An 11,575-nucleotide genomic window follows, 5' to 3' on the forward strand; every position below is an offset into this window, starting at 1 on the left:
CCTGGTGTTTGGGGGAGCATGTACAGCCTGTGAGGGTGAGCAGGGGCTGGGAGGGCAGGGGGCGCCCCTGGTGTTTTGGGGAGCGGTACAGCTTGAGAGGGTGAACAGGGGCTGGGAGGACAGGGGGAGCCCCTGATGCTTTGGGGGAGCAGGTACAGCTTGTGAGTGTGAGCAAGGGCTGGGAGAACTGGGGGTGTCCCTGGTGTTTGGGGGAGCAAGTACTGGTTATGAGGGTGAGCTGGGGCTGGGAGGACTGGGGGAGCCCCTGGTGCTTTGGGGGAGCAGGTACAGGTTATGAGGGTGAGCAGGGGGCTGAGAGAAAGGGGGGTGTGCCTGGTGCTTTGGGGAGCATTACAATCTGTGAGGGTGAGCAGGGGCTGGGAGGGCAGGGGGAGCCCCTGGTGCTTTGGGAGAACAGGTACAGCCTGTGAGGGTGAGCAGGGGCTGGGAGGACAGGGGGAGCCCCTGGTGTTTGGGGGAGTGTGTACAGCCTGTGAGGGTGAGCAGGAGCTGGGAGGGCAGGGGGAGCCCCTGGTGCTTTGGGGGAGCAGGTACAGGTTATGAGGGTGAGCAGGGGCTGGGAGGACTGGGGGTGTGCCTGATGCTTTGGGAGAGCAGGTACAGCTTGTGAGGGTGAGCAGGGGGCCGGGAAAGCAGGGTGTATCTCAAAAACTTTAGGGGATCAGGTAGTGCTTCTGGGGATGAGCAGAGGTCTGGGAGGACAGGGGGTGCCCTTGGAGTTGGAGAGCAGGTACAGTCTGTGAGGTGAGTAGAGGGCTGGGCAGGCACGGGGAGCCCCTGGTGCTTTGGGGGAACAGGTGCAGGTCGTGAGGGTGAGCAGGGGCTGGGAGGACAGGGAGTGTCCCTGGTGTTTGGGGTAGAAGGCACAGCTTATGGGTGAGCAGGGCCTGGGAGGACAGGGGGAGCCCCTGTTGCTTTGGGGGAGCAGGTACAGCTTGTGAGGGTGAGCTGGGTCTGGGAAGACAGGGGGAGCCCCTGGTGCTTTGGGGGAGCAGGTACAGCTTGTGAGGGTGAGCTGGGTCTGGGAAGACAGGGGGAGCCCCTGGTGTTTGGGAGAGCAGGTACAGCCTGTGAGGGTTAGCAGGGGCTGGGAGGACAGGGGGTGCCCTTGGAGTTGGAGAGCAGGTACAGTCTGTGAGGTGAGTAGAGGGCTGGGTGGGCAGGGGGAGCCCCTGGTGCTTTGGGGGAACAGGTAAAGGTTATGAGGGTGAGCAGGGGGCTGAGAGTAAGGGCGTGTGCCTGTTGCTTTGGGGAAGCATGTACAGCCTGTGAGGGTGAGCAGGAGCTGGGAGGGCAGGGGGGAGCCCCTGGTGCTTTGGGGGAGCAGGTACAGCCTGTGAGGGTATCCAGGGGGCTGGGAGGACATGGGGTGCCCCTGGAGATTTTTGGAAGCAGTAATAGCTTGTGGGTGAGCAGGAAGCTGCGAGGACAGGAGGTGCCCCTGTTGCTTTGGGTGAACAGGTACAACTTGGGTGAGCAGGGGCTGGGAGGACAGGGAGTGCCCTTGGAGATTTGGGGGAGCAGGTGCAGCTTCTGGGGATAAGCAGGGGGCTGGGAGTTCAGGGTATTAGGGGAGCAGACAAAGATCGTGCAGCTGAGCAGGCGCTGGAATGTCACGCCCCTGCCGACGACCTCAGTTGACCATGTGTGTGCTGAGCACATCGGTACGAAAGGGTCCGAGGGTGCAAGGGGCCATTTGTGCTGTGGGCCAGATGCAGGGACACAGGGCAGTGTGAGCCCTGCAGAGAAGATGGGGCCCAAGAGCGCAGCTGTCCAGAGCTGAGTCCAGAGGGCTGAGACCAGTGGTGTGGGTGCTGGACGAGGGTGAAGGGCGGGGCTGAGGGAGCAAGGGCACAGGGCTGGGAGAGCTCAGGCCGCAGCTGGTGAAGCAGAGGGCTGAGACAAGGGGTGTAGGCCACCCCTCAAGACAATGGGGGTGCTGTTTGGTGGAGGGTCTGCATGAAGAACAAAGCAAGGAGGAGCGAAGACCCGAGAGGAAGGGCTCTGGGGCTGCAGGGAAGGGGCGCCCTGAGGGCACTGGGTGGGCTGCACTTCTGGGCCGAGGGTCTGCCTGTCCCAGCAGCCTGTGTGGCTCAGGAGCCAAAGTGGGGCCAGACCTGGGACGCTGTGCTTGATAGGGGCAGTGCAAGGGGCCAGGAGCTACAGGGCGCCCACTGGCAGTCAGTTGGGCTGCAGGCCCAGGGAGCTGACCAGGCTGGGGGAGCAGGGGCCATGGGAAGGGCCAGGTGCCCACAGGAGGGAAGGGGCCCTGGGCTCTGATCCAGGAGGCCACACTCACCGACCCAAGCTGTGTCCAGACACCCCAACTGCAGTACAGAGAGCCGGGTGGCCACCATGCCGGCCGGTCATCAGACCCTGGAAGCAGGTGGTGGCTGGGCTCAGAGGTGCCCCAGGCCTGGGCTCCTGAGGTCCTGCTGGACCCCACATTCACCCAGCCTCCTCTCTCACAGCCTCCACCACAGCCCCGAAAGTCTACCCTCTGAGTTCTTGCTGCGGGGACAAGTCCAGCTCCACCGTGACCCTGGGCTGCCTGGTCTCCAGCTACATGCCCGAGCCGGTGACCGTGACCTGGAACTCGGGTGCCCTGAAGAGCGGCGTGCACACCTTCCCGGCTGTCCTTCAGTCCTCCGGGCTGTACTCTCTCAGCAGCATGGTGACCGTGCCCGCCAGCAGCTCAGGACAGACCTTCACCTGCAACGTAGCCCACCCGGCCAGCAGCACCAAGGTGGACAAGGCTGTTGGTGAGAAGATGGTCCCCGGGGAGGGTGTCCACTCCAGGAGACCAGGGTCAGCCCCACTGCCTGCAGGGGCCCCACCCCCGGGGGTGCTGTGAACCAGGCCCAGTGTGTCAGGGGAGGCCCTGTCTGTCTCTCTCCTGACAGTCTTGCAGGCTTGGGGAGGGGGTTGTCTGGAGTTTCCGCCAGGTCCACGGTGGCCGCAGGCGGGTCAACGTCCACACGCCTGGACCCACAGAGACGGGCCCTGGGCTCAGACCTGCTAAAACCCGTCCCTGCCCTAAGCCCAGCCCATGGCTTCCTGCCCCTGGTAACCCCCAGTCTGCTCTCTCTGCAGATCCCACATGCAAACCATCACCCTGTGACTGTTGCCCACGTAAGTCACCCAGTCTCCCCATCACACCCCAGATGTGGACAGGGCCCAGGAGGGCCACAGGTGAGGCTGTGGGGGCCCAAGAGTGAGTCTGCCCAGGGGCTGACAACTGTTATGTCTTCCCCAAAGCCCCTGAGCTCCCCGGAGGACCCTCTGTCTTCATCTTCCCACCGAAACCCAAGGACACCCTCACAATCTCGGGAACGCCCGAGGTCACGTGTGTGGTGGTGGACGTGGGCCACGATGACCCCGAGGTGAAGTTCTCCTGGTTCGTGGACGACGTGGAGGTAAACACAGCCACGACGAAGCCGAGAGAGGAGCAGTTCAACAGCACCTACCGCGTGGTCAGCGCCCTGCGCATCCAGCACCAGGACTGGACTGGAGGAAAGGAGTTCAAGTGCAAGGTCCACAACGAAGGCCTCCCGGCCCCCATCGTGAGGACCATCTCCAGGACCAAAGGTGGGCCAGGTGGACGGGACCGGGAGGGCCCCATGGGCCAATCAGAGTGACCGCTGTGCTAACAGCCTTCCTGTCCCCACAGGGCCGGCCCGGGAGCCGCAGGTGTATGTCCTGGCCCCACCCCAGGAAGAGCTCAGCAAAAGCACGGTCAGCCTCACCTGCATGGTCACCAGCTTCTACCCAGACTACATCGCCGTGGAGTGGCAGAGAAACGGGCAGCCTGAGTCGGAGGACAAGTACGGCACGACCCCGCCCCAGCTGGACGCCGACAGCTCCTACTTCCTGTACAGCAAGCTCAGGGTGGACAGGAACAGCTGGCAGGAAGGAGACACCTACACGTGTGTGGTGATGCACGAGGCCCTGCACAATCACTACACGCAGAAGTCCACCTCTAAGTCTGCGGGTAAATGAGCCTCACGTCCCTGCACCAGCAAGCCCTCACCCAGCCCACCCTCCCCGGGCTCCAGGTCCAGCCAGGACGCCCTAGCCCCTCCCTGTGTGCATTCCTCCTGGGCCGCCGTGAATAAAGCACCCAGGCCGCCCTGGGACCCTGCAACGCTGTGCTGGTTCTTTCCGAGGCAGAGCCCTGGTGGCCGCCAGGCCTGCAGGGGTGGGCTGAGCCGACTCTGGGCCACTTTGTTCAGCATCTGTGGGGGAGCTGACCCCGCTCCGGGCCAGACACACAGTGAGTGGGTCCAGCAGGCCACCTGGGGGCTGCCCGAGGCCACGGAGGGGCTTGGCCAGAGGCGTACCTCCACGGCCCCCTCCAGCCACCACCTGCTGGGCCGGCCTCTGGACAGGAACCGGGGAAGCCCCCGAGACCCTCAGGGATTGAGGCCCAATGCTTCCCGCCTCTGCTCCAGCCCACGCTGTGGGGCAGGGCCACATCCTTGTCCCCAGGCCCCTGTCCCTGGGTGTCCAGAGTCCTTGTGTCCACTCTGGGCCTGCCTGGAGCCACGCGTGGCCGGGGGATGGCCCTGCTCCACCCTCAGGCTCCCAAGGTCAGGCCTCGCCCTCCCTCAGCCAGGAGGCTCTGCCCGGCTCTCCCTGCCCAGGGCCAGGCCTGTGCGCCCATGGGGAGGTCATCCCTGTGCCTGAAAGGGCTCCAGGCCGGGAGCCCTGAATGTCCAGGGCAGGGACCTAGCTGCTCCCTGCAGACACGGAGCCCAGAGCCACAGACAACAAGCCCCAGCCCCGCACGCACACAAGACAGCCCGCACCCAGCCTCCTCCACACGCACTCAGGTGTGCATCCGCACATGAGCACACTTCACCCCGTCACACCCACACGCCTACACACACTCAGGTCTCGCACTCGGGGACCCATGGGGTGACCCCACAGGCCCAGACCCAGAGCTGGGTCTTGTGAGCCCTCCCTGTGGACACCAGCTGGTCCCCACCCTCCAGCGCCCATGGGCTGCTCAGTGGCCCTTTCCCACACTGACCACACTGACCAGGTCAGACATCCGTTCCTTGCCTCCCCTGGGGCACCCACGCCCCTCCCTAGCAGGCTGAGATCCCCCCTCAGCCCCTCGTCCTGGCACCCTCACCCCTCAGGCACAGGGACACAGCCCGGCGCTGTCTGCCCTCCCTCCCTGGGGGCAGGGCCCAGGCTCACATGCTCTGCTGACCCTCCCGGCTCCAGGCCTGGCCCCCAGGGCAGAGGAGGCCAGGAACTGAGCCTCTGTCCTGGGGGGAGGTGGGGTCAGGGCCCCAGCTCAGGGCACAGCTCAGGATGGGAACAGGACACCACAGGCCAGGCCCAGACAGTGGCCAGGGCTGGAGGGGTGGGGTCTGGGGCTGGGGCCCAGAGACTGACCTCAGGTGATCCCTGCCCAGCCCATGGGGGGATCCTGCCACCTTCCCCCCACCCAGAGGGAGCCCTGCCCCGAGGCCCTGATGATGCCACCCAGCCCCCCGTGGGCAGACACAGCACTGACCACCCCTCCCTGTGCAGACCTGCTGCTGGAGGAGGAGATCTGTGCGGACGCCCAGGACGGGGAGCTGGACGGGCTCTGGACGACTATCTCCATCTTCATCACACTCTTCCTGCTCAGCGTCTGCTACAGCGCCACCGTGACCCTCTTCAAGGTGGGAGGCCACCCTGCTGGCCCTCGGGCCCCCTCTGTCCCCAGGATCCCCTCAGAGCCCCTCACTGCCCCTCACTGCCCCTCACTGCCCCTCACTGTCCCTCTCTGTCTGTTCGTTTTCCCATCACTGTCACCTTGAAACAGATTGGGTCATTTCAGGGGGCGTCTGAAGAGCTTCTGTACCACGCGCCACCCTTCATGTCAGCGGGGAGAATTCAGCAAGGGTAGAGTGGTAATGAGTTTTTAGACCAGGAGGCTTGTGACACTTACGAGCGGTGATGGCGCACTGCTGCTCCCTGAGAACTTCGTGGACACCATTTTCCATCAAAGGAGAAGTGGGGAAGGGAAAACACCTTCTTGGTCTCTCTTGGGTAACGGTCATGTTTTGGTCATCAGTTCCTCCCCCAGGTAGGCTAGAGGAGCTTACTTTTCCTTCCCAAGATGGTCAGGTCAGGACTGTCGTAGACTCCAGAAATAGTCTAGAACTCAGTACAATGAGGGTCTTTCATTTTGAAAGTCACCTTCCCGTAAATGACTGCTCTTTGTTTGCAGAGAGCCTGCTTTAACTCAGGGGTCATTAACTCACTGAGCTCACTGGGCTGGATGGGGGTCTCACGCCATCGTCGCTTTACTGTTTTGCAGCATATCCCAGGCTTCTGCTGTAGTTTTGTTGCTAAACAAGACTGCTTAGTCTCGTGGTTAAATCAACCTGCTTTCTTGAGTAATCGTTAATTTATAGGAGTTTCCCATATTTTTCAACTTATAATCCCCTAGTCAGATAATTATTTAATCACCTATTGTGACCCTTCATTTTCTCCCTATCAATCTCAGCATCCCATCACTGTCCTGTCACTGTCCCCTCACTGACTGTACTGTCCCCCACTGTCCCCTCAGAGTCACCTCCCTGTCCCCTCACGGCCCCTCACTGACCCCACTGTCCCCTCACTGCCCCTCACGGCCCCTCACTGCCCCTCACGGCCCCTCACTGTCCCTCACTGTCCCCTCACTGTCCCGTCTGTCCCCTCGCTGGCCCTCACTGTCCACTCATTGTCCATTTCTATCACTCTGTGTCCACTCCTCGTCCCCTCACTGTCCCTCACTGTCCGGTCACTGTCCCCTCACTGTACCGTCTGTCCCCTCACTGCCCCTCACGGCCCCTCACTGCCCCCTCACTGACCATACTGTTTCCCAGTGTCCCCTCAGAGTCACCTCCCTGTCCCCTCACTGCCCCTCACGGCCCCTCACTGCCCCCACTGTCCCCTCACTGTCCCTCCCTGTCCCCTCACTGCCCCTCACTGACCCCATTGGCCCCCACTGTCCCTCACTGTCCCCTCACTGTCCCTCACTGTCCCCTCACTGTACCATCTGTCCCCTCACTGTCCCTCACTATCCCCTCACTGCCCTCACTGCCCCCTCACTGTCCCTCACTGTCCCTCACTGTCCCCTCACTGTACCGTCTGTCCCCTCACTGCCCCCACTGTCCCTCACTGTCCCTCACTGTCCCTCACTGTCCCTCACTGTCCCCTCACTGTACCGTCTGTCCCCTCGCTGGCCCTCACTGTCCCCTCACTGCCCTCACTGTCCCCTCACTGTCCCTCACTGTCCCCTCACTGTACCTTCTGTCCCCTCGCTGGCCCTCACTGTCCCCTCACTGTACCGTCTGTCCCCTCACTGTCCCTCACTGTCCCCTCACTGCCCTCACTGTCCCCTCACTGTCCCTCACTGCCCTCACTGTCCCCTCACTGTCCCTCACTGTCCCCACTGTCCCCCACTGTCCACTCACTGCCCCTCACTGCCCCTCACTGCCCCTCACTGCCCCCACTGTCCCCTCACTGTCCCTCACTGTCCCTCACTGTCCCTCACTGTCCCTCACTGTACCGTCTGTCCCCTCACTGGCCCTCACTGTCCCCTCACTGTCCCCTCACTGTCCCGTCTGTCCCCTCGCTGGCCCTCACTGTCCACTCATTGTCCATTTCTATCACTCTGTGTCCACTCCTCCTCCCCTCACTGTCCCCTCACTGTCCCTCACTGTCCCTCACTGTCCCCTCACTGTACCGTCTGTCCCCTCGCTGGCCCTCACTGTCCCTCACTGTCCCCTCACTGTCCCTCACTGTCCCTCACTGTCCCCTCACTGTACCGTCTGTCCCCTCACTGGCCCTCACTGGCCCTCACTGTCCCCTCACTGTCCCCTCACTGTCCCTCACTGTCCCCTCACTGTCCCTCACTGTCCCCTCACTGTACCGTCTGTCCCCTTGCTGGCCCTCACTGTCCACTCATTGTCCATTTCTATCACTCTGTGTCCACTCCTCCTCCCCTCACTGTCCCCTCACTGTCCCTCACTGTCCCGTCTGTCCCCTCACTGTCCCTCACTGTCCCCACTGTCCCCCACTGTCCACTCACTGCCCCTCACTGCCCCTCACTGCCCCTCACTGCCCCCACTGTCCCCTCACTGTCCCTCACTGTCCCTCACTGTCCCTCACTGTCCCTCACTGTACCGTCTGTCCCCTCACTGGCCCTCACTGTCCCCTCACTGTCCCCTCACTGCCCCTCACGGCCCCTCACTGCCCCTCACGGCCCCTCACTGCCCCCACTGTCCCTCACTGTCCCCTCACTGTCCCGTCTGTCCCCTCGCTGGCCCTCACTGTCCACTCATTGTCCATTTCTATCACTCTGTGTCCACTCCTCCTCCCCTCACTGTCCCCTCACTGTCCCTCACTGTCCCTCACTGTCCCCTCACTGTACCGTCTGTCCCCTCGCTGGCCCTCACTGTCCCTCACTGTCCCCTCACTGTCCCTCACTGTCCCTCACTGTCCCCTCACTGTACCGTCTGTCCCCTCACTGGCCCTCACTGGCCCTCACTGTCCCCTCACTGTCCCCTCACTGTCCCTCACTGTCCCCTCACTGTCCCTCACTGTCCCCTCACTGTACCGTCTGTCCCCTTGCTGGCCCTCACTGTCCACTCATTGTCCATTTCTATCACTCTGTGTCCACTCCTCCTCCCCTCACTGTCCCCTCACTGTCCCTCACTGTCCCGTCTGTCCCCTCGCTGGCCCTCACTGTCCCTCACTGTCCCCTCACTGTCCCTCACTGTCCCTCACTGTCCCTCACTGTCCCCTCACTGTCCCTCACTGTCCCTCACTGTCCCCTCACTGTACCGTCTGTCCCCTTGCTGGCCCTCACTGTCCCCTCACTGCCCCTCACGGCCCCTCACTGCCCCCACTGTCCCTCACTGACCCTCACTGTCCCCTCACTGTCCCGTCTGTCCCCTCGCTGGCCCTCACTGTCCACTCACTGTCCATTTCTATCACTCTGTGTCCACTCCTCGTCCCCTCACTGACCCTCACTGTCCACTCTCTGTTCCCTCGCTGTTTCATCACTGCCCCTGGGGGAGGCCCACAATGAGTCGTCTCTGCTCACCCTGTTCCCCCCCTACCCAGGTGAAGTGGATCTTCTCATCAGTGGTGGAGCTGAAGAGGACGATCGTCCCCGACTACAGAAATATGATCGGGCAGGGAGCCTAGAGCTCCTGTGAGCAGGTCCAGATTGGCCACAGACCCGACTGGACAGCGTCCATTATTTCGAGCATCAACCTGCACCAGGCCTGCTCCTTTGCGCTCTGACCCAGCGACCTCTGACCTCTTGGCCAGCCTCGCCCGAATCTCTACCCGCAGGCCTCACGGTCACCAAAACCTGCCCCCACCCCCGGAGACCCGAGTGGACAGCAGGCGTAGACCCCACCCGAGCTGATGAATGCCGAGGCCCTCTGGGAAGCCAGCAAGACACCAATGGGCTGCGGGTCCCCCACCAGGAACACACAGGTCAGAGTTCAGTTCTGCCTGGAGGAGCAGGAGGCTGGGTCCAGGGCGGTCTGCACAGGGCACCTCCTCCCACGCCATTCATCTTGTCCAGGCCAGGATCCAGACCACAGGGCCTCTGAAGGAGGAAGCTGGGTTCCCACACCGTATGCACAGGGCCCAGCCCCTGCATGTTGTCCAGGCCTGGATTCAGACCACAGGTCCGTGGGGGAGGCCCCTGTGTCAGATCCTGGGGAATAGCTGTCTGCAGGGGCCCAGCCTCCCAGCAGGGAAGCTCCTGGGAGGACCACCAACAGTTACTCAGGCCACCTCCACCGAGGATGCTGCTGTGAGCAGGCCTGGGCCCACGGCTGCTGTGGGAGCCCTGGTGGGGGAAAGGGTGACGTCCAGCCAGATGGACCGCCTGGAGAGGGGCCTGCTGACCGGTTCCCAGTGGACAGAGCTGGAGAGGCTCCCAGAATACAGAACGGCAGGGCAGCCAGTCCATCCGGCGGCCAACAGCCTGACACGTCCCGCAGGAGCTCGGCCTGCACCGAGGGCAGGGGTGAGAGACGAGACCAGAGACCCACAGAGGCCCAGCCCCAGGCCCCGGGGCCCCACCTCACCTCACAGTACAGACTCTCCCGTCGTTGCAGAAATGTGCATGGGCGTCTCTGGATGGGAGGCGCTGCCCCTAAGACTGGAAGGAAGGACCACAGTCTCAGAGCTTGGGAAGCTTCTTCTGCCTAATGTGGGGGCCTGTTCTTTCTCTTTGCTGTCTCTTTATCTCTTTAATGACAATAAAGCATCTTTACTTCACCTAGCTCACTGGCCAGTCTCCGTATGTTGACACACCTTCTCCCTTTGAGGAGTCCACAGCCTGGCTGCCCCACCCCCACTGGCCCCTGGGCTTCCTGCGCCCACTCACCTGCACTTAGGGTCCCTGGTCCCATCCCTACCTGACCCGTGGGTGCCTGACTCCCACCTGCTACCCACCCCTAGGGCTCCACTCCGCCTCCCAGGCAGAGGCCAGCCTGAAGCCAGGGGAGCCACAGACAAGCGCCCCGGGCTGGGTGGTCAGCACAGGAGGCTGTAACAAACACCGCGGGCGGCTGGACCACGGGCGGCGCCGCTCACACCCTGGAGCCTGGGACCCCGGATCCAGGAGCACAGGGCCGGCTCCTGCTGAGGCCTGTCTCCATGGGGTGCAGACGCCGTGTCCTCACGGGGGCACCCCTCTGTGCCTGTCTCTGTCCTCACCTCCTTTTAGAGGGTCTCCAGTCAGACTGGACGAGGGCCCACCCTGGGACCCCAGTTCACCCTCATCACCTCTTCAGAGACGCCACCTCCAGAAGCAGTGATGCTTGAGGTCTGGGGGTCAGGGCTGCAAGACTTGAATTTGGGGTCACAATTCTGCCCCGAACAGGCGGGTTGATGCCAGAAACCCAGAGCAGGAGGGGACACCAGTGAAGGCGGGCCAGGAGGGGCAGCTGGGGGAGGGGTGTCAAAGGGAGCACCCAGACCTGGTTCAGTGCTCAGGACACACTGGTCAGTGAGAAGGACCTCAGAGGGCGCTGGGGACACTGCGCTCAGCCTGGCTGCACAGAGGTGATGGCTGTGCCACAGGAAAAGCAGGAGGGGCCAGAGAGGGACCAGGAAGGGTGGCCGCCCGCATGCAATGAGGCCGCTGTGTCCACCAGCCGGCCTGGGTGCAGGATGCAGTCAGGACTCCATCCTCACAGACACCAGGGACCGAGGAGACTGGACACTCCCTGAGGGCGGAGGAGGATCGTGCTCAGGGACAGCTCCAAGAAGGGGGCCCGGGCCTAGGAGGGTGCTGGCCATGCTGGGCTCTCTCCAGAGGGCATTTTAGGGGAGCTGGGTCATAGAGGGGAGGTGCCTTGTCAGCTGGGACCATGCTAGTGTTTTTCCAAACCTTTCAGGGGTAGGAGAGGACCTGCCGCTGGACAGCCCTGGTCCTTGCCTGCTTTGTCAAGAAAGAATTCAGACGAGGAGGCAAAAGGTAAAACTGAAAAGTATGTTGAAAAAGAAAAGTACATGTGGAAAGACACAAGAGCAAACT

General features: G+C 62.7%; 2 gene segments (V, D, J or C); both read left to right on the forward strand.

Annotated features, from left to right (window-relative positions):
* Positions 1 to 2,376: 2,376 nt before the first annotated feature.
* IGHG1 (immunoglobulin heavy constant gamma 1) lies at positions 2,377 to 4,165 on the forward strand. The segment is given in 5 exon segments: positions 2,377 to 2,386; positions 2,451 to 2,783; positions 3,115 to 3,153; positions 3,280 to 3,609; positions 3,692 to 4,165. Coding segments are annotated over 5 exon segments (1,041 nt in total).
* Positions 4,166 to 4,265: 100 nt separating this feature from the next.
* On the forward strand, positions 4,266 to 10,315 carry LOC132343266 (immunoglobulin heavy constant gamma 1-like). The segment is given in 2 exon segments: positions 4,266 to 5,699; positions 9,136 to 10,315. Coding segments are annotated over 2 exon segments (333 nt in total).
* Positions 10,316 to 11,575: the final 1,260 nt, after the last annotated feature.

The sequence above is a fragment of the Bos taurus genome, chromosome 20, assembly GCF_002263795.3.
Source record: "Bos taurus isolate L1 Dominette 01449 registration number 42190680 breed Hereford chromosome 20, ARS-UCD2.0, whole genome shotgun sequence".
NCBI classification, from domain to species: domain Eukaryota; kingdom Metazoa; phylum Chordata; class Mammalia; order Artiodactyla; family Bovidae; genus Bos; species Bos taurus.